The sequence below is a fragment of the Marmota flaviventris genome, chromosome 6 (assembly GCF_047511675.1).
Source record: "Marmota flaviventris isolate mMarFla1 chromosome 6, mMarFla1.hap1, whole genome shotgun sequence".
Taxonomy (NCBI): Eukaryota; Metazoa; Chordata; class Mammalia; order Rodentia; family Sciuridae; genus Marmota; species Marmota flaviventris.
The window spans coordinates 9,138,137-9,164,250 of NC_092503.1; the positions used below are offsets into that span (position 1 = coordinate 9,138,137).

The 26,114-nt window shown below is 53.9% G+C and overlaps 1 protein-coding gene across 2 annotated transcripts in view; it reads right to left on the reverse strand.

Annotated features, from left to right (window-relative positions):
* Positions 1-24,021, reverse strand: part of Synj2 (synaptojanin 2) — an 87,034-nt gene extending 63,013 nt beyond the window's left edge. For both annotated transcript variants that reach the window (XM_027939457.2, XM_027939459.2), the window contains exon 1: positions 23,895-24,021. In XM_027939457.2, the coding sequence (XP_027795258.2) occupies positions 23,895-24,021 (127 nt within the window). The remainder of the gene's footprint in view (positions 1-23,894) is intronic.
* Between the last annotated feature and the right edge of the window lie 2,093 nt (positions 24,022-26,114).

Below are 26,114 nucleotides of genomic sequence, written 5' to 3' on the forward strand. Positions count from 1 at the left end.
ACGGTTCCAGGGCTCTGCAAAGACGTTGGGAGCCTTGCCAAGGAAGCAGCCATTCACCTCCGGAGAGCTACCGGAACACCAGGGCTCTTCACCTGGTGACAGGAAGTTCCCAGCAGCCACAGGAGCTTCAGGGACAGCTTTGGGAGAGTCTATATAATCTCCAAAATTACATGCAGATTTTTAATGTGAAGATTCTTTCATTTTATTTGTTCTTTGTAGACATACATGACAGTAGAGTGTATTTGACGTATTATGCACACATGGAGTACAACTCCCGGTTCTTGTGGTTATACATGATACGGAGGTACACTGGTGGTGTCCTCATATAGGAACCCAGGAAAGTCATGTCCAGTTGGTTCTGTGTGCAGATTTTGAAATGTATTTTTTGAGGCTAGAATCCAAGTGGTGACTGACCTTGAAAAAGCCAAGAACCAGCTTAATGAATTGGTTTCCCTCAACACTTGACTTTTTTTTTTTTTTTTGAGACTGCAGGTGTAGTAACCTAAGCATAATTAATAAGATCACAGATCTCTACCAGCTGCCGAAAGCCCCTAATGCTCATAGCTGAGCAGACTTTGCTGGCACACGGTGGGGGGTACTTACAGCAAATACAGCACCTATGAAATGGGGGTCTCAGGGTCCTTAGAAGAGGACTGGGAAGACACAGACCCAGTTGTGCCATCAACCTGCCACAAAAACCTAGGGCAGCTGGGCATGGCAGTGTGATCCCAGTGAGTTGGGAGGCTGAGGCAGGAGGATCACAAGTCCAAGGCCAGCCTGGGCAACTGATCAAGACCCTGTCTCAAAATGAAAAAATAAAAAGAGCTGGGAATGCAACTCAGTGGCGGAGCTCCCCTGGGTCCAAACCCAATACTAAAAGAAGAAAGCCTAGGGCACCTGGGGAAGGTGGGAGAATGATGTATTAGTCTCCTGTTGCAGCTGTAACAAAACTACACTTGGCTTGGAACAGCAGATCGCTGACCTTAGATTCTCAGGTCTGAGCTGTGAAAGGGAGTCATGAGCCAGGTATGAGTGGGCCTGGGCTCCACCTGGAGGGTGCAGGCGGCTTGGTGCCTTCTCCAGCTTTGGGGGCTGCCTGCAGTCCTTGGCTTGGCCAGTCCTCCCTCTTCCAGTTCAGCAATCGCGACACTGACCCCTGCTTCCATCTTCACATCTCATTCTGTCCGCCTCCCGCCTCCACCTCCATCACTGAAGGACCCTTGTGAACAACTGCCCCCATCCAGATGGCCCAGGATCACATCCCGGCTTGGGCGGGGGGACTAGGATGTGGTCTTCTGGGGCCCGGGTCTCCTGCTCTGGTTCCACAGAGGAGGAGTGAGGAGGAGGATGAAGCGTCCTTCTTCTCAGGATCTGTTCCCAGGCCCACAACGAAGGTCTGCTGCAGGCAGTGAGGAGCCACTGTGAGGCAGCAGGCTTGTCCAGTGCCCTGCGCTTCTGGAGTCCTGGGAAAGGGGCCTACACAGGTCCCTTCTGCACCTCCTCCCCAGGTGACAGGTGCAGGCAGGGCCAGCAGAGCAAACAGCAGTTCTCCTTTGCATCTCCGCAGAGAGCTAACAAATGCAATAAAACAACTCTGACCCCAGAAGCATCATTCCAACCCCAGCTCTTCCACACAGCCCTCAGCTTCAGTGTTATCTGGTTCTCACCCTGTTAACCACAAAACAAAGAAACCTTTGTGCATTCATTCCACAGCGCAAACAAACCTGAGCAAATAACACAGAAGACAGGAAGTGCTAAACAAAGTGAGGTGGTCATGTGCACCCTCAGGGGGTGGGAAAGGGATCCCTGGCCCTGTGGGATCCCAGATCGCATGGCCTCTGCCAAAGGCAAAATTAAACACAGAGGTCAAAAAGCCTTCATGCCCCCATATTTAAAAACAAACAAACAAGCAATACCCAACAGGGCCCTTCTTCCCACTCCTGAATATAAACAATTTTTTTTTCCCACTCCTAAATATAAACAATTTTTTTTTCTTCTTGGTACCAGGAATTGAGCCCAGGGCCACTCTCCCACTGCACTACACCCCAGCCCTTTATTTTCTATTTTGAGACAGGGTCTCACTAACTTGGTGAGGCTGGCCTCCTGCAAATTACTGCCTCCCTCATAGAAATACCTTCACCACAGACTTAGCAGCCCACCTCTGGGTCTGACCATGGGGGAGAAGTACTGCTCCCTGTCATTACCACACTGCTACCCTGGGGCTTAAACCAGCACCACAAATGCATCCTCCCGGGCCTGGAGACATGCGGTGGGGGGGGTCCTTCCTCGTGTCTTCTAGACTCTGGTGTCTGGTTTTCCTTGGGGACCGTTGGCTTGTGGCTCATCACTGGAGTCTGCTTCTGTCATCAGTGTCCTCTCTCCGTGTGTCCCTGTGCTAGGGGCCCACCCTTCTCCAGTGTGACCTCATCTCAACGACTGGGCTACAGAGACCCTATTTCCAAATAAGTTTCCCTGTGAGGTCCCGCGGCCTAGGAGGTCAGCGCATCGTTTTGGGGGGCACAACCCAGACCCCGACACCTGGCCACCTTACTGGGGGAGCCGTCTTTCCCGAGGCTGCACTCCTGTGGCCATCTCTCCAGGCTCCTTTTCCTTCCCAGGCCTGGACCCTCTGGCCCAGCATGCACCCGCCCCCAGGCTGCAGCCCCCCTGGTGACCCTCCCTGCCCAGGGTGGCATCCCTGAGCCTCACCTCCCCACGCCCGTCCAGAACCACCCCCTGCTGGCCCCAGCCCCTGTACTTTCCCAGGTGGGTCTGGAGGAAGCAGGGGTGCCCTTGCTCGCCAGCCCGGAGGCCACAAAACATGTGTCCAAGCACCAAGAGGCAAGGCCGAAGGACGCCATCGGAGGGGCAGGACACACCCCTGCGCAGGTGGACAGCTGTGGGAGCCCGGGGCCTGCAGGGCTGTGGTTTTGCAAGAGAAACAGGACACTCCTGGTGTTTCTGTGTTGGCGACCAAGCTCGGCTTATTTTAAGCTCCGCGTGGGCGGCCGCACACCTCTGCAGGCTGCGTTTGGCCGCCACCCGCAACTTCTGCCCCCTACTGAAGGCCTCGGAATAGACGGAAGCTGCCTGCCTGCACACTTCCTGTAGATTTTCCCGCAGGAGAACCTTCCTGTCCTCCCCGCGGCCATGAGCACCCTTCACCCCCGCAGCCCCTTCCTGTCTGCTGCTTGCCAGGGCTCAGCCATGCCTCGGTGAACCCCCATCTCAGTGCCACAGACTGTGGCTGGCATGTTCTAGGCCCCAGGACCCCACAGAGAACCAGGCAACCAGCCACACCAGAGGGGAGCCGAGGCAGGCATCTGATGGTGGCTAGGAAGGGACACAAGAGAGGAAGGATGAGCAATGGCAGCTGAGGGCAGCCCTGGGGGGGTGGGAGGCTGAACGTGTGCAGAGGCAGAGGCAGGGGCAGAGCCTACCAGGTGCCAAGGTAGACAGATAAGATCAATAAGAATGACAGGAACAAGGACTCCAGACAAAGAGAACAAGTTAGTGAGAAGCAGGAGTATGAATTGTGGTTTGGGAATAGATTTTACATAGTTTGATCTGAGAAAGTCTCACTACAATGGCGACATTTGACTGCAGACTTGAAAGAAGTGAGAGGGACGGCCCAGGAGATAGTGGGAGGAGGAGCACGTGCAAATGTCCAGAGGCAGAAGCACTACTGAAGTGCCCAAGTTGGAGAAAGTAGGTCAGCGTGACTGAAAGGTCACAGAGGACGCAGAGCGCAGAGCCTTGTCGGTGGTCAGGAGACGCTGGGTCTCATCTGGGTGAGGAGAGTCACTGCAGGGCTGTGAGGACTGCTCTGGCTGCCACTGAGAACACACGCTACGGGGACAAGAAGAAACGCTGGGAGACCCACTGGAGAAGCTGGGATGGCCGAGGCAGGAAAGGACCAGGTCACTGCCTGGACAGGGGCAGATGCCCAGGAAGTGCTGAGAAGCAAGCAGATTCAGGACACTGTGCTGGCCTCCCGTGGGAATTTCCAAAGAAAAGTCGAGCAGGACATCGGGCCCTAGGTACCTGCGTCACCATGAATCACCGGCTCCGCCTGTCAACCCTGTCCTGCCCCCCAGGTGCCCCGTCACCACGTCGCTGCGTCTGCACACACTTCCAGGAGAAGCACGGAGAGGTGAGGCCACCAACACCATGATCACATCTCGGGAACCTCGGGGGACGCAGCTCAGGGTACGGCGCTGCCTCGCCTGTGCGCAAAGCCCAGCACCACAAAAAAGAGAAGCAAAGAGACCCCCGTGACTCCTCAGCGGCATGAAGCGTCCGGAGGACCTAACCCGGCTCCTAGGGACGGAGCACTGGAGCCTGAGGGCGGCTCCTGGCGTTGGCCAGGTCAGAAGCGCCGCCAAGTGGCCGCAGGACACAGGGCCATGCCAGCGGGAGCCCAGTTGGGCCTCAGCCAGCAGGAGGTGTCTATGTCATGGGAGTGGAGGGAGCCAGGGCTCGCTTCTGGGCACAGGGTGTTGGGGACAATGAGAAGTGGCCAAAAAACATTTAAGAAACTCCAGAGGTGCAGGGCCCTAGAGGCTGGGGGAGAAGGACCTGCAGGAAGCCCGAGCGGCTGGGAGGGCAGAGGCTTCTGTGCCGTCCGCAGCGTGAGAACTGAGCAGGAGTCACTTCCAGGGACACTGGTGACCAGACAGGAGCAGGACCTAATGGAGCAGTGGGAGCAAACAGGCTGCGAGGAGACCACTCCCCGGGGAACTCTGGGGGCACGTGGCCACACATGGTGGGGGGCAGAGAAATGCCGGGCTGCTGAGGGAAGTCGGGCAAAAGATTTCTCCATGATATGGCATGGCCACCAAGCTAGGTCCCAGAGACGCTCGCCCGGGTTAGGCCAGCAGGATCCGGGCACAGGCGGGGCCAGCCCCAGCCACCGCAGTCCAGCATGTGAACAGGAGGGCAGGGACAGCACGTGGGGACAGATGGGTGCGCAGAGACTGGCCGGCACGCTCCCCGAGGGCTTCGATGTTCCCAGTGTGAGGAGAACAAGGCCATCTGCAGGAGTGAAGGCAGGGCGGGGGTGGGGGGGGAGTGGACTGTCCTCGGGGAGGGAGGGAGGGTGAGCTGAGCCCGGGGAGGTGACACAGGGACCCTGGAACTTCCAGCCACAGAGATGGGGCCAGAATGAGTTGGTTCGGCCAAGGGGGTGGGAGCCAGTGAGGGGCAGGGGGAGGAGGTGGTGCTCTCTGTCCTGTGAAGAGGAGGCAGGCAGAGGGCAGAGCGGGCATGAAAGGTGACAGGTTCCAGGTGGAGACCCCACCAGACGGAAGGGCCCAGGGACAGGAGGGCTGGATGACAAGACGGGGGAGGGGAATGGAGTGGGGCGTCTGACACAGATGGTGGTGCTGGGCTAGGGTGGGACACACGAGGTGGAGGAGCGTCCTTGTCTTCACCCATGTGGGGACCCAAGGTACCAAGAACAGAATGTGATTCGAGAACGCGACAGAGAAAGGAGGGCAGGGGAAGCTGACCGTGGCTGCGAGGCAGTCTCTGATGTCACGGTGGGCTCGGGCCCAGGGTGACAGGGCTGGTGTCCCTCTGTGCAGGTGAATCTGACTGTGGAGAGACTCTTAGTCGTTTCCCTGGTAACCTGAGGAAAGTTCCTCATCCCTCGACAACGTGGCTCATGCTAGAACCAGTCTGCATTGGCAAAAGCCGAGTGTGGACGGGGAGGAACCACAGGTGAACTTCAAAGAAAGATCAGGGTGGGCCTCCAGGAGCCTGGAGGAGAAGTGGGGGCTCCCTGCCCTCAGGTCACCCTCTGGGCGGAGGAGAAAGAGGCCACCTGAGCAGCTCAGGGCATTGGAGACTCGCCCCCAAGCAGAACAGTGTGGCCAGGATTCCGGTCCCCAGACAGAGCGTGGGGTCAGGCCACCTAGGTGGGGGCTGCGTCAGCGGGAGCAGCCGTTTCCAGGGGCTATGGCCAGGGTCTGTTCTGCTGAAGGCCCAGCCAAGTAGCATCTGTGGGTCAGCAGACCCGGTGCAGCTCCAGAGTCAGGCAGCCACACATTCCTCTTTAACAAGATTTTCCACAGTGATAGGCCATAAGGAAATGCCGGAAAAGCCCTGCTCTGCCCACGAGTCAGAACAAAAAGTAGGTCAACTGAGCACTGCAGCCCCCCCAAGTGGAGGTACCACTTGTGGCCCCATTCTTGGATGTGACATTAAATAAACCATCCTGTATTTCAGGGTCTCGAGCCGGGTCCAGGTCAAGATCAGAGTCTCCTTCTGAGCGGGTCCGACCGGCTCAGTGCAGCCTGGCTGTGGCTGAGCCTTCCAGGGTTGTCAGCTGGAGCCCAGGCAGCTCTGCAGAGCAGGAGGGTTGCTAAGCAAACGCAAACCAAAACATCTGTTGGAAACAGAAGCCGAGCCCGAGACAAAGCCAGCTGGCCAGCCGGTCAGCCTTTGAGAGACTTTACTGCATCTCCCCCTCACCAAAAAGTCCAGGCCACCAGGAGCCCTGGGGCTCAAACTTTTAACAAGCATTAGGTCAGCAAAGGCACTGTCCCCACCAATGCCGTGCTGATGTCCCTGCGCAGCCAGGGAAAACAGGAGGGAAGCCCAGCCTCCTGCAGCTGGAATGGAAAACTGTCCTGGGCAGGGGCCTCGCCCACTCCCCACACCCCTGGCTGAGCTGTCAGCATGGCTGAGGGGACCAGGCCCGAGGGGGAGGCAGGCTCCTGGGACCTGAGAGCTTGGGCACAGATCTGGCCCCGGAGTCTTTCAAGTTGAGTCTTTTCTCCTTAAAAAAGAATCCAGGAAAGCAAATCGTCACCTTTAAAAACCTGGCACAATGCTGGCCATGCATCTGGCAGCCACATCCGCTCACTGGGACGCTCACTGGGCCGGGCCGAGCAGCACGGCAGGGCGGGGCGTCGCTTCTCCTCCCACCCAGTGGGGAACCGGAGGGGAGGGGCCCTTGGTGCCATGCTGCATCTATCCCTAAAGCCGGTTCCGGCTCAGGCCGGTGCTGGAGGTGGCCCAGCTGCTCTTCGTCCTCCATCACTCCTCTCTGCGGGGACCACCCCACCAGTTCCTGAGTTCCCCCGTCCTCTTCCTTGCTCAAATGGTTCCCCCCAGTGGCCCCCTCCCACCTCCTCCCTATTTCCACACACGTGTGCACGCCCCACACCCTGAAGCCCTGCACTGGGCCACACACAGCTCCTGTGGACAGGAGGCGGGAGGGAGGCGGGAGCTGGGGACCCCGGGAGGAGGACAGTCACAGCCTCCTGACTTGAGCTCCACACTCAACAGGCCTCTCCAGGCCCGCGGGTGCCAGGCACCCCCAGACTGCAGGGGACACGGGCCTGAGGAAGGCCTCGGGCCTGAGCAGAGCATGGCAGATGCCAACCAACCGGGGAGGAAGCGGTGGAGGCCTGCGGGCCGCTGGCAGGGGACTCTGCAGGTGAGGGCCCTGGGGCCAGGATGGCAAGTTCAGGGGAGAGGCGAGCTGGCCCGAGCTGCTTCAGAGGAGCATGGAGGAGGAAAGTGGACACAGCCCGTGTGGACAGCCCCTGGCGTGAGGGAGGGACAGGGCAATGAGGAGGGGCCAGGGTCAGGTCCCTCAGGATGATATGTCAGCCTCCTGGTCATGGTGGACGTGGGCCAGGGGGGAAAGAAAGGGGGCACTGTGCAGCAAGGGGTTAAAAGGCAAGGGGGACTGGACAGGCGGACAGGACAGGGACACGACAGAGACAGTGGTGCCCACAGCTCAGAGCAGCAACTAGGGGAAGTTCCCTCTCAGTGACTCATTTTCTCAGGGAAGTAGGAAGCAAAGTCCCAGGTGAGAGGGATGAAGTGGGTGGTCACTCCAGAGCCAGGAGGAGACTCTGACCAGCAAAAGGCCTGAGATCACCCAACAGCACTCAGTCAGCACTGTCCTGCTCCTCTCTGGCCAGCTGAGCAACTCAAGTGCAGGAGGAGGGAAGGAGGCAGGCGGTAAAAGGAGCAGAGAGTGTGAGAGTCACCACAGCCCCGGGGAGGAGGGAGAGGACACAGGCCTAGGTCAGCACAAGGCCCTGCTGGGGTCCTGACGGGGAGGGGCTGAAGGAGGCAGGGGGCAGGCCTTGAAACTCAGCCCCCAGAGCCGGTTCCATCCTGGGAGGGCCAGGTCCACGGGGAAGGGAGACAGCCATGGCTGTGAGGAGGCCAGAGGGCGAGGCCAGCAGAGGAGGTGGAGCCTCCTGTGGGCATGGCCTCACCTGGATAGCGGGCAGGAGGCTCTCCAGGGAAGGGGCGGAGGCAGCGAGGTAGGCCAAGGAGACCCACCCCGTGGACAGAGGGCAGAGCAGCCTCGGTTGGAGGCCGGCTGGGGGAGGAATGCGCAGCAGGGAAGAGTTCCAAGGAGAGGCGACAGGACGTGGTGGGGGTGGGCTGAGGGAAAGGCCAGCCAACCAGAGGCCGGCTCCTAGCCTAGCCACAGTTTGACCCGGAATCCAGAGAACAGGCCATCACCCATTGTTCAGGCTTCTCCTATGGATCCTCTTTCTTTGTGGTTGTCTGGGGAGGAAGCCAGGTGCACTCCCAGGACCACCCGCCAGAGCTGCAGCGTGGGATAGATGGAGGCCCCTGTGGGGAAGACTAGGGACGAGCCCCCCCGAGGGAAACTCGGGCGCGCCCACCACTGGACGACTCTGAACTGCCCTTCACTCCCGCGACCAAGGCTTTCTTCCTGGATTTGGTGCCTCCCAAGAGAGGTTCTGGGCCTTAACCACGTCCCAGCAGGATTCCCAAACTGCATCCCCTGGGACACTGGTGTACCCCAAGATGCGGCCACAGGTTCCATGAACAAAAGGCCAAGGGTCTTGAGCAACATGCTGAGCAACTGTCTTACTGCGGGACCTTGGGAGCTGCCGGGGGACGTTCTGCGAGGTGGACACAGTGTCTTGTGCCCATGAAATCCTGTCTCCAGGGACCCCCTTGAGGGTGGGGTCTGGACTTTACAGAACGAGCTGCCAGCCTCCTGCCTGTCCCCTACCTTTCAGGGAGCTGGCTTTGTCCTCCTAACCCTGGCCCTCTGGGACAGGAAGCCTTGCCAAGTCACCCCACCTGTGGGGTCCTCACTGCCTCTGGCCACTTCAGGCCTGTCCCAGGCTGTGGCTCGTGTCCCTAGCACCTGAGTCCTGCCCTGTGTCTCTCAAGGCCTCGGCTGGAACCCAAGCAGCTGGGCCCCCTGGAGGGCAAGTCCAGTCTGGCCTGTCTGGAAGCCTGCAGGGCCCTCCCAGGGAGCCTGCACCAGAGAACCAACATCCCAGGGTGGGGGCAGGAGGAGCGGGGCAGGTGTGAGGACCAGCTGTGGCCCAGGAGGGCGGGTGCCTGACCTGTCATGGCACCCACCTGTGCCCTCTGCTGCACCACGGTCGTGCCTGGCTCACGGGGAGAGCGTAGAGGGGAGACTCAGCCCTCACCCACCCTGATCACACGCCGCTACGGGCAGAGCTGGCAGAGCTGGCAGCGCCAGACCCATTGTTCTGAGTATTGTGCTTTCCCTTCTGAGAATCGGGTATTATCCCCCTGCCAGCCTCTGTGCTCACTGTTTGTCCTTGGTGATCTCCAGGGCTCTTTTATATGCTATGATTATCAGTCTTTAGCTTTTATGTCACAAAGGGTTGAACACAGTTTCCTTCCAGACTGCTGCTTGCCTTCTAATGACACTTGGAGTGTGTGTGGTACACTAGCGTTTGCAATTTTTATGTAATCCAATCCATCAGAGTGACCCATGCAAGGGGCAGCAGGAGCCCCAGGGTGTTGGACACTCCATCTCCAGACTCCCCCTCTGGATATGTGGTTGGGCTTACTTGGTGAAAATTCATGGACTGTGCACTCAGAGTGCCCATTTTCTATTGCATTTTATAGCTCAATAAAAAAGATTTCTTAAGCTGGGTGTGGTGATGTATGCATGTAATCCAAGAGTTGGGAGGCTGAAGCAGGAGGACAACAGCAAGTTGGAGGCCAGCCCCAGCCACCTAGCAAGACACTGTGTCAAAATAAAAAAGAGCTGGGGGTGTAGCTCAGTGGCAGAGTGCCCTGGGTTTGATGCCCATTTAAAAAAACAAAGTCTGAAATCTGTACTTTTTCTTGCCTTGATGGCTTCTGAGTTTTATGCTTTCCTTAGAAAGTCTTTCCACACCATAAACCTGTAAGATACTGTCTTCTAATATTTTGAAAGTTGGGTTTTTTTTTTTTACATTTAATTCTTCATTATCTCTGGAATTTATGGAGCCTGGCTCTTCCCAGGTCTCGGCTGCCTCCCTTGACCCCTCCCCTCCCCCCTGTGCTCCTACCATGTGATTCTGTCCACTAGGAGGCTTTCACCAGGGGCCATGCCAGGCTCTGGGACCTCCAGAACTATGAGCTAAATGAACTTCTTCTTTATAAAGTACTCTGCCTCGCGTATTTTGTTATAGAAACAAACAAACAAAAAAAGAACGGGGACACCTGGGAACCCCATAAAGGTAGGACGGCGACAGTCGCCACTCAGCACTTCTTTTTTAAATTTTTTTTTTAATATTTATTTTTTTTTTTTAGTTTTTTTAGGTGGACACAATATCTTCATTTTATTTATTTATTTTATGTGGTGCTGAGAATCGAACCCAGCACCTCACACGTGCTAGGCAAGCGCACTGCTGAGCCACAACCCCAGCCCCCAACACTTCTTATGGTTAAAAAAAAAAAAAAACTAATTGACAAACTGCCTCTGGACAGAAAACATCCATAAGTGAATCAGAACCTCAATGGGAAACCAGGCTTGGGGGCCTTGGGGGTGACCTTTGTAAGGGGACATGTTTGTGAGCCCTGAGATCTATGTATACGGAGCTTTCATAAGGAACCTGGACCTGTGGGGCTACTAGACTGACAGCCACGGCGCTGCCCCTGGCATGAACCGCTCTGAAGACCACACTCCCTGGACGAGGAGCAGTGGCCCGTCCTGCCGGCCTCCTCCTTTGCTCAGGGACCTGCCAAGCAGGGCTGGGCGTTCTCAGTGTTCACCTGGATAAAGCAAGTCAGGGACCACACTGTCCACTGAGCAAGGCCCCTGAGCAAACCCCACCCGCTCCTGGACGGAACCCTGGGCAGGGGCCACTGAGCTACGACCCCAGCACCATTCCCTTTCCTCCTCCTTCCTTCCTTCCTTCCTTCCTCCCTCCTTCCTTCCCTCCTCCCTTCCCTCCTTCCTTCCTCTCTTCCTCTTCCTTCCTTTCTTCCCTCTTTCCCTTCCTCTCTCCCTCCCCTGTTTCCTTCCGTTCGAGACAGGGTTTTATTAGGTTGCTGAGGCCTCAAATTTGCAACGCTCCTGCCTCGGCCTCTGGAGTTGCTGGGATTATAGCTGTGCCATTGCTCCCAGCTAGACTTTTAAATAAACTCAAGTACTCCCTTCCCACAAGTCTGGGGGACACAATCCAGTGCCCATGCACCGCTGTGGCTGTGGAGGGTAACAGAACACACACACACACACACACACACACACACACACGGTACTTCACTACAAAGAAAGGAAAGCAGGCAATGGAACAGTCCACAGGCCAGCACAGCTACCGTGCTCAGGAAGGTCCAGCTGAAGTCACCAGGCTGAGCCCTGGTGCAGAGGAGGCAGCCAGGCAGACCCTGGGGAAGGGCTCTGGGGGCAGGTGGAACAGCAAGAACAAGTCAGGATGCTGGGGGGGAGGGGCAGGCCCTAGAAAAGGAGAAGAAAGAGCAGGGCGGAGTGGGCCGGGTGTGCAGGCCTCACCAGCAGCCAGCGGGCTAGTCGGGAGGCAGCTGCACCACGCAGGGAGAGGCTGGGCTCTGGAGGTGGCTGCAGAGTGGCTGGACCTGCTGGGGTTTAAGAACAGAGAAGAACCAGTGCGACTCAGGTCATGCATCTGCTGGTTGGGGTGTCCAAGAACCCAAATGGGAGGGTCGGGTCAGAATTTTCAGGTGCAGGAGTTCCAGACACACTTTAGAACCAGCCTGTTACACTTAACGTCAGCCCTCTGCTGGAACTCGGCTGGATTTTACTCAGGGACCTGTGTCTATGGATGAAACGGAAGGGGCCTCTTCACAGTGCTGGTGGTCCCATCCCAAGAACATGGTGTCCCTTCCATGGATCCTGGCGTCCGTCAAGTTGCATAGCCTTCTTCTTCTCAGCCTCACATATTTCATGACTCCCAGAAACTGTGGCGAGTGGGACATTTTCCCTCACTGCGCCTTCTAACTGGTGAATGCTGGCATATGGGAAGGCCACTGATTTGGTGACACTGAAAAGCAGCCCATTTATGAACTCACTGTGACTAATGAACCACCCTCCAGCTTATCTCACAGCCCTGGGGTCACCAACATTCTCCACTCGGATATCACCTACTTGCCCCGAGTCCATCTGGAGGACACCAAATTAATCCCAGACACAGCTCTCTTATCATCCACACCCAAAGCCTTCCAGGGCACAGGAGGGGGAAGACAGGAGCCAAGATGGTGGCCCTCTAGGAAGGCCCGCGGCTGGGGGGTCCCCCAAAGGACCTTTGCCATGGGACCCCATCAATTTTGCTTCTGAACTTATTTGTCTCAGAAGGTAACGTTCCAATACGCTCTCAGTAACCAAATTTTCCTGACAGCCAAGTGAACCAGAAACCTACAAGGGAAGGTGTTGGCAAGTCAAGCCCAGAAGGCCAGGAGACTTTGTATGCACACAGAATTTCATTCTGTTTCCCCATTTCATATATCTGGTCTTACGATTCTGATCCCATGTTTTAGGGATAAGCTACAAACACACCTCCATAGTGGACAAAATAGTTCATCACAGAGTTGGGGACACATTTTCTTGAATGGGCTGCATGTGTATCTCAATTTAAAAGCACTTGCCTCATCTGTGTGAGGCACTGATACAGATCCTCAACACCACTTAAAATCATTAATTATATTTTATATCCAGTGAAAAGTAATATTGTTTAAAAAATTAGGTGGAGAATAGTCATTGCATTCTGTAAGATTCCAGATATTCATGAAATTAGAACAATGACTCTTTTGGTTCAATGTGTTATTTTTTATCCTTAAGTTGACAGGACAAAGGTCTTTTAATTTTTTTTACAAACAATCGGAAATCTCATCTCCCCCGCACAAGTCAGAGGGCTACCAGGGTCTCCCCAGGGCAGCCTGCAGCCAGCAGGGAGCCTTGTTCTGGACACAAACTGGCAGCTTGGAAAAGTGGGCAGGGAGAGGGAGGAGGAGCCCCTGACCTGGACCCCAGGGGACCTTATAGGAGGGCAAGACTTCTGTGTTACCACAGAGACTCTGGGGGTCTCTAGACCCCCAGAATCGAACCCAGTGCCTTTTTAACAACCTATTCAAAATCATACTTCTTACCTGTCAGTAAACAGCAAAACTAAAATAGAAGGAAAAAAAGAGTTAAGTTCTATTGCTTCAGGGTTAAAATCAACTTATAGAACCAGACAAAGTCTTTCAGTCCTCATTCAAAGGGACTGTTTCCATGGTCGGTCTGGAGGAAGCAGGTGGCCCTCTGAAACATAAGATTCTGCTGGCCGGAGCCGCATTCCAACCTGGAATTCTTTCTTGCACCTCCACCCTGGCCCCCAATTACTACCCAGATGTGATTGAGACCTGGTCCCCTGCCCTCCTGGTGGTCCCAGGGACAGGAGAGGCACAGGCCAGCCCCCCGCCCCCGCCCCATGCACCCTTACAAGGGCCTGGCTGGGCCCAGTGGCAGCCAGTCACCCCAGCCCTGACTTTCTAATATTCCTTTCTTTATCCACACCCGACACTGAGAGCAACGTCACTGTCCTGTGCCCAGAGCACATGTCCTGCTGCAAGCAGCTCATCTCTGCCAGCAGCATGCCCCTGGGTTCCATTGAGTCCTGTAGCAGGAACCGCAGAGACCCTCCTCTCTTAAAGTGTCCAACACTTTGTCAGCCATTGGCAAGACTTCTGGTGAGGCCAAGTTACAACAGACGGAAAAAAGATCACACATTCCCAGGTACACAAACTGCCCCCTCCCTAGCCAAACGGCAGCCCAGTTATTTTTTTAGGTGGATCTTTATTTTTTTCACTTATTTATATGTGATGCTCAGAATTGAACCCAGTGCCTTGCACATGCTTGGCAAGTGCTCTACCCAGGGGCTTTCAAGAAGTATGGACTGCAGCCCCCCAAACTCCACCCCAAGCAACTGAGGCACGGCTTGCATACAACCCCAGCCCTCCAGTTATTTTTTTAGCTGTACAATAATGAAACTTGGGCTCTTGATAATCTGCCTGAAGTTAGCACAGTTTATAATACACTAGTGAACACTTTACTTGGTGTTCTATTTAAGCTGAAAGTGCCATTGCTTTTTGTAAGTTTTTGCAAGTGATAGGGACCTGGCAGAATCTGAGAGACTCTCACGTATTTTCATTAATCCATAAGTAGAGATCAAGGAAACCACAGCATGAGATTTTCAAGGCTGAGCTCTGACTTTCTTATAAGGAACCTTGCCACATCACTTCTCCTAAATTTCTGGGTAGTTTAAACTTGTAGGTGAGTGAAGTAGTGATGTGCATATACTTGGTGATTAAGCCCCCCTCCCCCCCTTCTCTTTCCTCTTCTCTCTCTCTTTTCTCTCCCTCCTCCTCCTCCTCCTCCTCCTCCTCCTCCTCCTCCTCCTCTTCTTCTTCTTCTCTCTCTCTCTCTCTCTCTCTCTCTCTCTCTCTCGGTAATGGGGACTGAACCCAGGGGCACTTATCACTGAGCCACATCCCTAACCCTTTTTAGATTTTATTTAGAGACAGGGTCTCACTGAGTTGCTTAGGGCCCTGCTAAGTTGCTGAGGCTGACTTTGAACTCGTGATCCTCCTGTCTCAGCCTCCTGACCTTACAAATATGCGCCATCACACCCAGCTCTTTTTAAAACACACACTGGAGGTCTGGGGATGTGGCTCAGTGGTATGGCTCTTGCCTCACATGCATGAGGCCCTGGGTTCAACCCCAGCACTACCAAAAAAAGGTACATGTAATCTCAAGAACAGGAAAGGCAGTATCAATTGAAATTCACTTATCTTCAGATAAAGATTCCAAGGTCTGGAAGGCTTGGTTGTCTTTCCCAAGGGGGACAGCATAAGGAGTTCAGGTCTCTCCCAAGCCGCTGATGAACCTTAGCTACATGTGGTCCATGGGACAGCATCACCCAGGGGCTTTCAAGAAGTATGGACTACAGCCCCCCCAAAACTGCACCCCAAGCAACTGAGGCACGGCTTGCATTTTAACCAGACCTCCAGGTGGTGTAGACAGATGGTCAGTTTTCCAAGCAGTGCTTGTTGATTGACAAGGAGGAGAGAAGGATTCGAAGTCAAACCTCTGAAGGCTGGGTTGTCCCTCACCTGGTCACTGTGGTCACAACAGTCACCACTGTAGGAAATGTTTGTAGGCCAGAGGGTGAAGCAGGCAGCAGTCTCTCTTCAAAAGACCCACAGCTCCAGTATTTGCTTTTGGCCAGGCACAGGCTTCCTCTAGGGAAGAAAAGGTCGGTGACCCTCCGGCTGGAGAGAGGCTGGGGCCAGGATGGCAGAGCAGCCCAGAGATGGGTCCCCAGAGCCCGGGGATGCTCACCCGTGTCAGCTTCACCTACAGATGGAGCAGCCACCTTTGTTCCCTGCCGTCAGCTGCCAACAGGCGGAGGAGGAGACAGGGGCTTGGGGGTGCCATCCACTGGGCATTCTAAGGTCAGCTCCGAAGACAGGAAGGAAGCGTTTATTTCTTCTGAATAAGATCCTTCCACCAGTCAATGCCAAGTGGTCACAACACCGCTGCCTACCTCTGTGTTCACGAAAGGCCAGCTGGGCAGGAAAAACCAGGACTGCAGGCTCACCTTCCAGCTGCCAGCCCGGGCCCCCACTGGCCCTCAGCATCACCAGGATCGGCACCCTCTCCCCACCCCACCCCAGGCCCTCGGACAGCACGTGGAGCTCAAGCAGGCAGAGCACATGGGACCAAAGTTCCACACGGGGGGCCCACGGCCAGCCAAGGGCAGAGGGGAAGGAAGGGGCGCTGTTCCCAGGGTGTGCATGGCTTCACAGATGCACTCCAGGGACTCCAGGGACACAGCGCAGAGGCTCGCCATCACACTAGGAGGGGTTCCAGGAAAGCAGGACGAATGGCCATCAGCCTGGGGGTGCCAGGCAGACTGGGCACAGACCCAGGAAGAGAACAAAGTGCCAGTTCCCATGACATCTCACACCTCACCAGGAGCCCCATATCCCCCAAAACTGCCTTAAGATTAAGCTCAGACTTCCACTTGTGTACTTAGGATCTGCTCTTGCAATCTGGGTCATCGGTCCCACCGGGGACATGCTGTCCTCCAGGGCGGATACTCATCAAAGGATCCTCCAGTTCTGAGGCATTTTCTGAACCAGGAAGCTTTACCAGCAAGTGGCATCCTGCCAGTCTCTTAATGCCACAGTGCAGATGGCTGTGGCCCACAGGACCAGTCAGGTGCGCACAGCCTCCCTGTGTGGGCCCTTGGAGAGGTGCTGGCACCTGCTCAGCGCCACCTCGGTGCAAAGCATGTCCGCTCACCTGGCAGAGCAATTCCTGCCCAGAACAGCCAACGGGGGCAGGTAGGTCTGCTCCTACAGCGTCTGGCACCTCACTTAGGGACTTCTCCCATCTCAAAACCCAGGAGCCCTCAGGGGTCACCCCAGAGCCCTCAGGGACCACCCAGCTCAACACTGCACCTATCAGACACTCCTCATGTTCTGAATGTTCCCCTGGAGCCTGGGGTCCTCTTCCTCTGCACTGGGGAATCGGGCTCGTTCTTCAGCACCCTGAGGCCGCATGGGGCTCTGTGCCAGGCGCTGGGACATCCACATGGAAGAATGGGACCAACTTGGGGACCCAGATCTCCCTCTTGGAGTACAGGCTTGAAGCCTGCATCTTCTCAAACATCGAGCCTGCCCTTGGTAAAGCTGCACACCCCACCCTCAGAAAGTGGGTGATGGGATCCCCAAGTAAGAGCCTCCTCTATGAAGACGTGTGTCAGATGAAACCCTGCCACAACTGGAGGGACCGCGCTGGTGCACCACAGTCACCTGCAAGCCGGTCTTCCCTGACTGCACCAGAGTTCAAGACCCAAGAAAAGGGGCTGGGGTTGAAGCTCAGTGGCAGAGCGCTTGCCTAGCACATGAGAAGTACTGGGTTCGATCCTCAGCACCACATAAGAATAAATAAATAAAGGTATTGTATCCATCTACAACTAAAAAAAAAAAAAAAAAGACCTGAAGCCCAAGACTGTGGAACAGGCTGAGTCTTTTCCACACACCAATGTATTTATCGTTTTCACTAAGAAAGAGAATTTTTTAAAAAACATTTATTTTTTAGTTGTAGATACAACACCTTTATTTTATTTATTTATCTTTATGTGGTGCTGAGGATCGAACCCAGGGCCTCGCACATGCTAGGTGAGTGCTCCACCGCTGAGCCCCAGCCCCAGCTCAGGAAAGAGAATTTACTGAACACACTGTTCACTGGAGCCTTCAGACCTTCTTCAAATCATGACTCTGCCACAAACTAGAGGCGGAAGCTCTGGCAAATTCTTATGCCTTTCTGTGCCTCAGTTTCTCCAAGTGTAAAATGGAGGTCTTAGCCCCTGCCTCATCGTAAGGATCACATAAATCAGTATGTGTAAACTACCTGGAGCAGCACCTGGTGTATGGTAATCAAATAGGAGCTACTGCCAAGTTGAACCAGAGTCTATTTAACCAGTAAATCATTCAAAACACCGAGAGATAAACATCCTTGAGTGAGATGGGCTGTGATCTGTGACTATTCCTGAGATGAGTTTCTGCAGGTGGAACTCAGGACCAAGGACACGCACTTGGAAAGGTTTTCATTCACTTTCCTTGAGAAAGAATGACCCCCATTTACTTGCAAGTGCTGGAGAGCCCCCTCCAGGGGGTCTTGAAGGCAGGCAGCCCTCACCTGGGCTGTTTCCTGTTAGAGGTGGACCCCATCTGCCCCCACTCAGCCCTGGGTCCACTGGCCTGAGGAGCAGGGAGGGCAAGCAGCTCGGGGACTTGGTTTTTCAAGCATTCAGCTTGGTCAGGAGCAGACGTCCTGGCTGGATCTGATTTTGCCTCCCAGCAGGCACACAGCCCGGCCTGGAAGTGCTAAGTCAGTGCGCCCAGGGGTTGAAAGACAATTCAAGTGAAAACAGAAACTAGTTCCCGTCCTCAAGCAGCAAGGCCACAGAAACTAAGCACCCAAGGATTATTCCAGAAGTGAGCCCCAGACTCCTGCAGGTGCCCAGAGCAGGCCCACAGAATATCTGCAGGGTCTGGGGCACAGTCCCAGTGGTGCTTGGCACCCTGCATGTTTTCAATGAAGCTAACAAACTGTTAAATAAAATACATTCTCCCCTCCTACCTTGAGAAGCACACTCCCATGATGAACCAGAAGGTCAGGTCCCCATCCCAGCCTGGCCCCTTCTCCTCCACTGCCTTCCCCAACGGGCTTCATACCCCTCTTTGTGCACACAGGTGGACACCCAACCAGCCTGGCTCTAGTTCTTTTTTTTTTCTTTTTTTGCACTGGGGATTGAACCCAGAGGCACTTAACCACTGAGCCATATCCCCAGCTTTTTAAAAAAAAATTTTAAAAATTTTTTTAAAATTTTGAGCCAGGATCTTGCTAAGTTGCTTGGGGCCTTGCTATGTTGCTGAGGCTGGCTTTGAACTTGTGTCCTCCTGCCTCCATCTCCTAAGCCACTGGGATGACAGGTATATGCCGCTGTGTCTTGCCTGGGTCCAGTTCTTATCCCTCGCCCTAGGGTCCCCAACTTTCAGGCCTGGGGTGGACACCCCTGGGAGGAGCCCTTTGCCCCTGAAGCAGGAAGCAGGCTAAGGAAGCAGGTTGGGCCATTTGCATAGCAAACTCCAGGGTACTGAGTAGCAGGAGCGTCGCCAGAAGGACAAGCACAAAGGTCAGGTGGCCAGGGCTCCTCTGTCCTCTCTTGTGCAAGGGCCAGGGGTGGTGCCACGGGAGAGCCCAGACCTTCTCCTCCTGTGCCCACCACTGCTGCCCTCCAGAGTGCCCTCTTCTTCCACCCTGTGGCTCTTCCATCCCAGTGGCCACTGTGCTTTGAAACATGTATTTGTACAGAACCTCAGAATCCGTTCACACCACCATTTCTGCTGTTGGTCACAATGACATCCATCAAGTAAACTGTGAACTTATGTACCCTGGTGACTACGGTAATGATAGCCTATTGGGATAGTTCAAAATCACTGAGTTAATTTCAAATGGTCTCACACAGAACAGGTACTGAGGTGGTGGATATGGTAATCAGCTTAATTTCATCATACACAAGTCCACATCACTTTGAACCCCATAAATAGAATTTGCCAATTTACAATAAAATAAAATTTGAACTTACATATATAAATGCAAATTAAAAAAAAAAAAAGAGCCAGTCCAAATAAATCAAAATCTTGCCTGGCATTGAGAAAACTAAATTTTAGGAGATTCGTTTTTTTTTTTTCATTAAAAATATAGGGACAAGGGCTGGGATTGTAGCTCAGTGGTTGAGCGCTTGCTTGAGCACCACATAAAAATAAAACAAAGAAACTGTGTCCATCTACAACTAAAAATATAATACAGCAGCTGGGGCTGTAGCTCAGCAGTAGAGCACTTGCCTAGCACGTGTGAGGCCCTGGGTTCGATCCTCAGCACCACATACAAATGAAGAAATAGAATATTTCTTCTATTTCTTCAGGGACAAGCAAAAGAAATCTGACACCATATGGGTAACTGTCAAGAGAGAGAGAGAGAGAGAGAGAGAGTGTGTGTGTGTGTGTGTGTGTGAGTTGGTGGATGGATCCATGGAGATTGACTGTACTTTTGTGTATGTTTAAACATTCTCATAATTAAAAGTTAAAAACAAAGTTTTTGAAACAAGCAGCCAAAACAAGAGCCTGGCAAGATCTGAAATCTGAAGTCACAATCAAAAGGACAAAGTTAAAAAAAAGACCAGAGGGAGAGGACACATCCAACTGCTCTGCATTTCTGTGAACATCATTGTGTTGACAAGACCTACAGCCAGGAAAGGGACCACAGGAGTTCTGAGGCCAACCAGCCCAAGTCGGGAACCCAGCCCTCTACCCCCCACCTGTGCGTCCACCTCTGTCCAGGAGCATTCCCAGATTGGCCACCTCTCAGGTTCTCTCCAATGCTCTTAACCAGTCAGGCTTCAAGTCACTGACCAAATAATTCCAGCCATGAAGCCCAAGCAAGTGACCAAGGCAACAGTCCACACCAAGGTTTCTGGGTGGGCTCTTTAGCCACCTCACCCTCTCCAGCCAAGCCTGATTGTGGCCTCCGTGAAAACCCGGCAGCTGGGAAGAGCAGTTGCTGTTTCTACAGCAGCTCAAAGAAAGGCAGGGACATGCACTAATGAAGTCTCCCAAGCCTCCTTCCCCATCCTCCCTCCTGCTGCCCACACTCAACAGTAACAAGGCGGGGGGGGGGGGGAGTGGAGGGTGGAGAGGCAGGGTACAGGCATAAACCCACGTGTAAACATGGGGACCTGCCGGCTGTTTGGAGAACACTGAACTTTGGAGCATTGACGCTCACTCTGAAAGCAGGTGAACTCCATCAACAACCAGCACGCTTCCCTCCATCTGGTCCATCCAAAGTCTAAAAGAGACAGCTGTAAAAGACCAGTGCTTCTTGTGTGGATGTGTGAACAAGAGAACATCTGGATGCTGATTCTGGATGGGGGCAATGGACGCTGGATTGTCATCTACACAGAAGATGGCAGTACTGGGAATAGAACCCAGGGGCACTCTAACACTGAGCCCTATCCCCAGCCCTTTTCATTTTTATTTTGAGATAGGGTCTCACTAGGTTGTTTGGGCTGGACTTGAATTCAGTATTCTCCTGCCTAAGCCTCTGAAGTGGCTGAGATTACATGTAAGCACCACCACATCCACTTGGTGAAAACCTTTTAAACTGGTGCCTATACCTGTAGTTTTTCTGTCTCTGGAATTCCTGCTCCCACTGATCCATTTAAAAGATTCTCAGCTTAATTCTTCTGGAAACATGAATTTGGAACTATTCCTTAAATAGTCTTTTCATTAGCAGGTTAGGTGGCCTTGTACGGAGAACATCTGCAAAGTTCACTGGAAGAATAGGCGGACAGGTGGGAACAGGTGAGGACAGGCTAGAGCAGGTAAGAGGGAGAAGTCCAACTGCCAACCAATCATGCATCATCAGCTTTTCCTGTGAACACCAATAAAGACCCAAAACACTAAGGAACCGCTGAGCCCTTCCAGTGACAGACGTTCCTCAAACTAGAATCCTTAGGGTGAAATGTGCAGGAAGGTGCTGGCAACCCGTGCTCATGGTGGGAGAGCCAAGCCATCTCATCACCTGTTGATCCCAGTAAAAGCAGTAGTGTGCACCTGACACAGAGCTGGGCAGGCTTTGGAGCCACACAGGAGCCAAGAACACCATGACCCACATGGCAACAGCCCACACCTCTAGTGTCCTAGGCTCCTGTTACTCACTGGGGACATCCATCACAGAAAAACCACAGCCAAAGAGAAAAGGAAGCTGTCCCCACCCCATACTCTCAGGGAAAGGACAAGTGCACTGTCCCCACAAAAGGAGAGATGCAACCTTCCTGGGGGCAGGGGGAGCGCCTTTCACCTCACTGAGAACAGCAAAACACAGCAACTCAGCTGGCCAGCCCTGGAGCACAGATGGGAATTTCAAGGTCAGCGTCAATGTATCCAATGTGTGCACTTAGGGTGTCTTCAAAGTTTGAAACAACTTCTAGTCACTCACTGAACGCTCCCTCAGAAGCCTCTGGACAAGGAATACCATCAAAAGGTACAGCTGCTTTTTAAAAATAGTTTCATTTCATTTAATTAAAAAAAAAAACAACAATCTTTAAAAGCATAAGTATTTAGCCTGCGGTCTACCAAAAAACAAATGATAGGTTAAGAGACAAGTGTGGAATGCACATGAGCTAAGGACATGCCAACTGCTTTCATCACCTCTACTATAAACCCAGGGCGCTGCATCACCAATGCCAGGGAAAGGCACCTCAGCCCACAGCCCATTTCCCCTGGAAGACACGCACTCTGCCGCCTTCATTAACCATATAAAAACCTTCACTTTAGAAAAAGTACTTTTTTGTTCCAAGTGGCTTCAAAGGAACCCTTAAATGTGTATGAACCTTGCCTCATGTCACTGTAATCCAACCAAAGGACAGTTTAATCTTTTTGATGAAATGGTAGTTTTGTGTCATGAAATTAATCTCTCAGTTTTGATAAATGTGGTATGAGGTAGACAACTAAAATGGAATGGAAATTTCTGTGGTTTTCTTTCAAGGCCATAAAAAATGACCAAACTTGGACTTTTCAGGACACAGCCAAAAATGGAATAATCTGATAATAATTTAATCCATGATTTGCTACACACTTTAATGCAAAGAATACTGGAGACACTGTTTAAGTAATCAAGTGACTGAAAGCAATCCAGATAATTATATGTTAAATGATCCAGGAAACAGAAATAGAAGAAATGGTGCTGGGGAGACACACACACACATATATATGCACACAGTCCTGTGTCCTAACTGGAGTTGATGCATATAAATGTAAAAACAAGCCCAGAGGGCTGGGATGTACCTCCTTGGGAGAGCACATGCATGAGGCCCTGGGTTCAATCCCCAGCACCACCATAAAACACACACACACACACACACACATACACACAATTGGAGACATTTATGAAGCACTGCTTGAGTGGCAGTTGTATTTGCTGAACATCTTAAGTACAAATGAACAAGTGATTCTGCACTTGGTGAGCTAAGAACACCGGAAGATGGTGCAGCTGGACACCTGCTCTTGTAAATCTCTCTCCAGGGTTTATGATGACAAACCCAACAACCCCACCTGATGTCACTGGCTTTGGTGCCACCTAGAACCTTCTTCCTGAGTGCTGTCCACAAAACCAGGGATCAGGAAGCCATGAATTGTATGACACTATCAAAATGGCCACACACAAGTCAGGTGGACTGTGTCACCCTGAGCAAACAAGTGTCTTAGCATCTTCAGGCCTCAGTTTGCTCCTCTGTAATATGCGAATAACAACAATAGTTTTGTAAAATTGTGAAAATTAAATGAGATTATGTCTCCAAATCCTCAGCACCATGTCAGTTTCAAGGTTTCTGAGCCCAAAGGTGAAATATGCTGGCTTGGCAATTTCTAACATCCAGCATACAGGTAAATTCACCAGATAGTATATTTGCTTCCAAAGTCCTATACGCCCAAAGTAGTGACGCTCTCGACCAAGTATTAACGTGTGACAAAGATGCCATCTGTGGTTTCCCCAGAGTCTGTGTTTCGGAGCTTGGGTCCCATCCCCTTTGGGAGTGGAGCCAAGCCAACACAAACCTAAAGGCAATCACTGGTTTCATCAACAGGTGCATAAGAAAGAGTGCCAGGCACAGCGCCGGGCCAGGACTGCCGACTCCTAAGTCAGTCCCCTGGGACCGTCGTGAATCTGCAACGCGCTCTGACCCAGCGCCAAGCGTAAAAAGTCAGAGCCGCCTCTCCAAGAACAGAGCCCTCGGGGCGCGCAGACGGAGACCCCGGGTGCCCGCCGTGCGCCACCATGCTCAGCCAGGGGTGCTCGCGGCCATCCCCTGCGCCCCTTCCTCCCTAAAAGCCACCCGCCTCCGCGCGATCCCCAGCCCTGGCGGTCCCCCCGCCTTCCAGGACTGGCCCCTTGGGGCAGGGAGGCGCGGGTCTCCCCAGGTCCCGGCGCAGGCAGGCGCCCGTCCTCCCGGCGTCACCGCCCGCGGGCGGCAGGGCGAGGGCGCGGCACTCACCCAGCGTGGCCACCGTGCCGGCCTCGAAGAGCAGGCAGTCGCCGCGGCCGCGCGCCTCCAGCAGCACGCTGCTCTCGCCCGTGGCCTCCAGCCGCGCCAGCAGCCGCAGCCCTTTGCTCAGGGCCATGGGCACCGGGTGCGCTGTGCGCAGGAGCCCGGCCCGTCCGGCCGAGGGCGCGCAGCCCGCGACGGCTCCTCGCGCTCCCGCAACTTCCAGGAGTTTCACTTTGCGCCGCCCTCCCGTCCCGCCAGGCTCCTCCCCGGCCTCCTCCCGGGCGGCCTCGCGGCCTCCTCCTCCTCCGCCGCTGCCGCCCCGATGAGCCGCGCCTGGGGCAGGTGAGGGCGCGCCGCCGCCTCCCTGGCCGCTCCGCCGAGGCGCCGCGCTCCCCCCAGCGGCGAGGCAGCTGCGCGCGCCGGCGAGGACGCGCCCGAGGCCCGGGTGGGCGGGGAGTGCGCTCCGCGAGCACCGGGACTGGGGGCTAATCCCGGCGGGTGTGGGTGGAGGGAAGGTCCTCCATGTGGTGGGCGGCAGCTAGGGAGGAGATTCCACACATTCCTCGCCGCGGAGGAGGACGCTGAGCCGCTGGGGGCCTTAATGAGCCCCTACCCATGCTGGACGGCTGCAGCCTTATATGGGCAGCCCCCGGCCTGGAGGGCCCTATGGGGCTGGAAACCACCGCGGCCCTCCTGCTCCCCCCTCCGCCCCAGGGACGCTGGGCCTCCTTCTGTGCTCTGCTTCTGCTAACCTGGATGGGCCACTTAGATTCTGCCTCAGTCTCCCTGCCGAGGAGGGGGCAGTGATAACTGGCCCCTTTAATAGGTGACCATGAGGACAGTGAATTCCTGGAGCATGAATGGCTGGAGCATGGAGAGTGGACAGTTAGATGCTGCCTTTTACTATTCTGTGAGTGAGGGCAGTGTGGTCCACCTCCAGGCATCATCCGAGTGTGGGCTTAGAGAGAACTGGTACTGTGACCCCAAACACAGCCCCACTTATTGCTTGTCTGAGCATCCTCTACTGCGCCCATCAGATGGAAATCGCGCCCCTCCCACAGATTTCGTTTAGCATGCATCTGATGTGGCCTATGTGGCTTGGCAGCTGGGTGACCTGAGTCAGTGCCCCTCTTGCCACTGGATTCTGGGCCCGAGGTCTGTGAGTCAGGATGAGTCTGCAGAGGAGGGAGAGGGGACACTAGGCTGACTTGGAATCACCTTGGGGGTCACATGGGGTATTGTGCGTGGCCCCGGAGGCCTCCACCACGGAGTTTCCATCAGGCTCCCAGCACAAGCCAGTTCCTCTCTCTGCACTGTGGGCCAAAGCTGTTTGTCCCCACCTGTTCCAGAAGGGGCAGATCCCCCAGTGCCAAGAAGGACATGGAGGTGTCCTTGCAGACATCAGCTGTGACGAGAAACAACCAGATATTCAGTGCTCAGTGAACAGCCCATCATACCAAGATTCAGGGAATAGAGTAAACTTGAACACAGAACTTTTGGTCGTCTTGAGCCTTCAGCCATGATGCATGGAAATCCCAGATATGATGCTCATAATCCGTCCAAATTCTTTCCCTTTCATGAAATTTTACTACCTCATGAAAACAATGTGCCCATTAAATTAAGCAGTTTAGCCACTGGCCCACTTTTCCTTCCCTTTTAAACCACAGTTCACTTCTTCCAGGAAATATTCCTGAGATCTTGATCCCAGATAACAATGTTTTGTACACTCAGATGCTCATTGGACACATCAGTGCTCACTTGCTCATGTGTTGGCACCTATTTTTGTATTGATTTTCTCTTTGTCTTGTTTCACTAACTAGACAGTAAGGTCTTGGGGAGGGAAAAGTGTTCTGTTTATTTTCTGTCTCCTCTTTCCTACCTAACGTTCTGCACTGTGGCATGCTTTACATATTTTTGAAATTTTCCTACAGTCAAGACCAGTACTTGAGCTTTATAGCTTCTAGAATCTAAGATGCCATCAACTGTAAGATAAGACACTGTTTTATGTACCACTGAAGGAAATGCGCACACACACACTTCAGTGGAACACCACGGATGGTAAGCTCCGCCTTGATTTTGGCAATGTTAAAACGCACATCTTGGACTTTAGGATATATGGTGGCTGTCCCTTGTCTCTCAAGGTGGATGAGTCAAGAGCTTACTGGGTTTCAAGTGTCTGCTCTCTGGCCTGGGGCAGGGCCGTCAGCTCTGGTGGCAGAGGAAGCA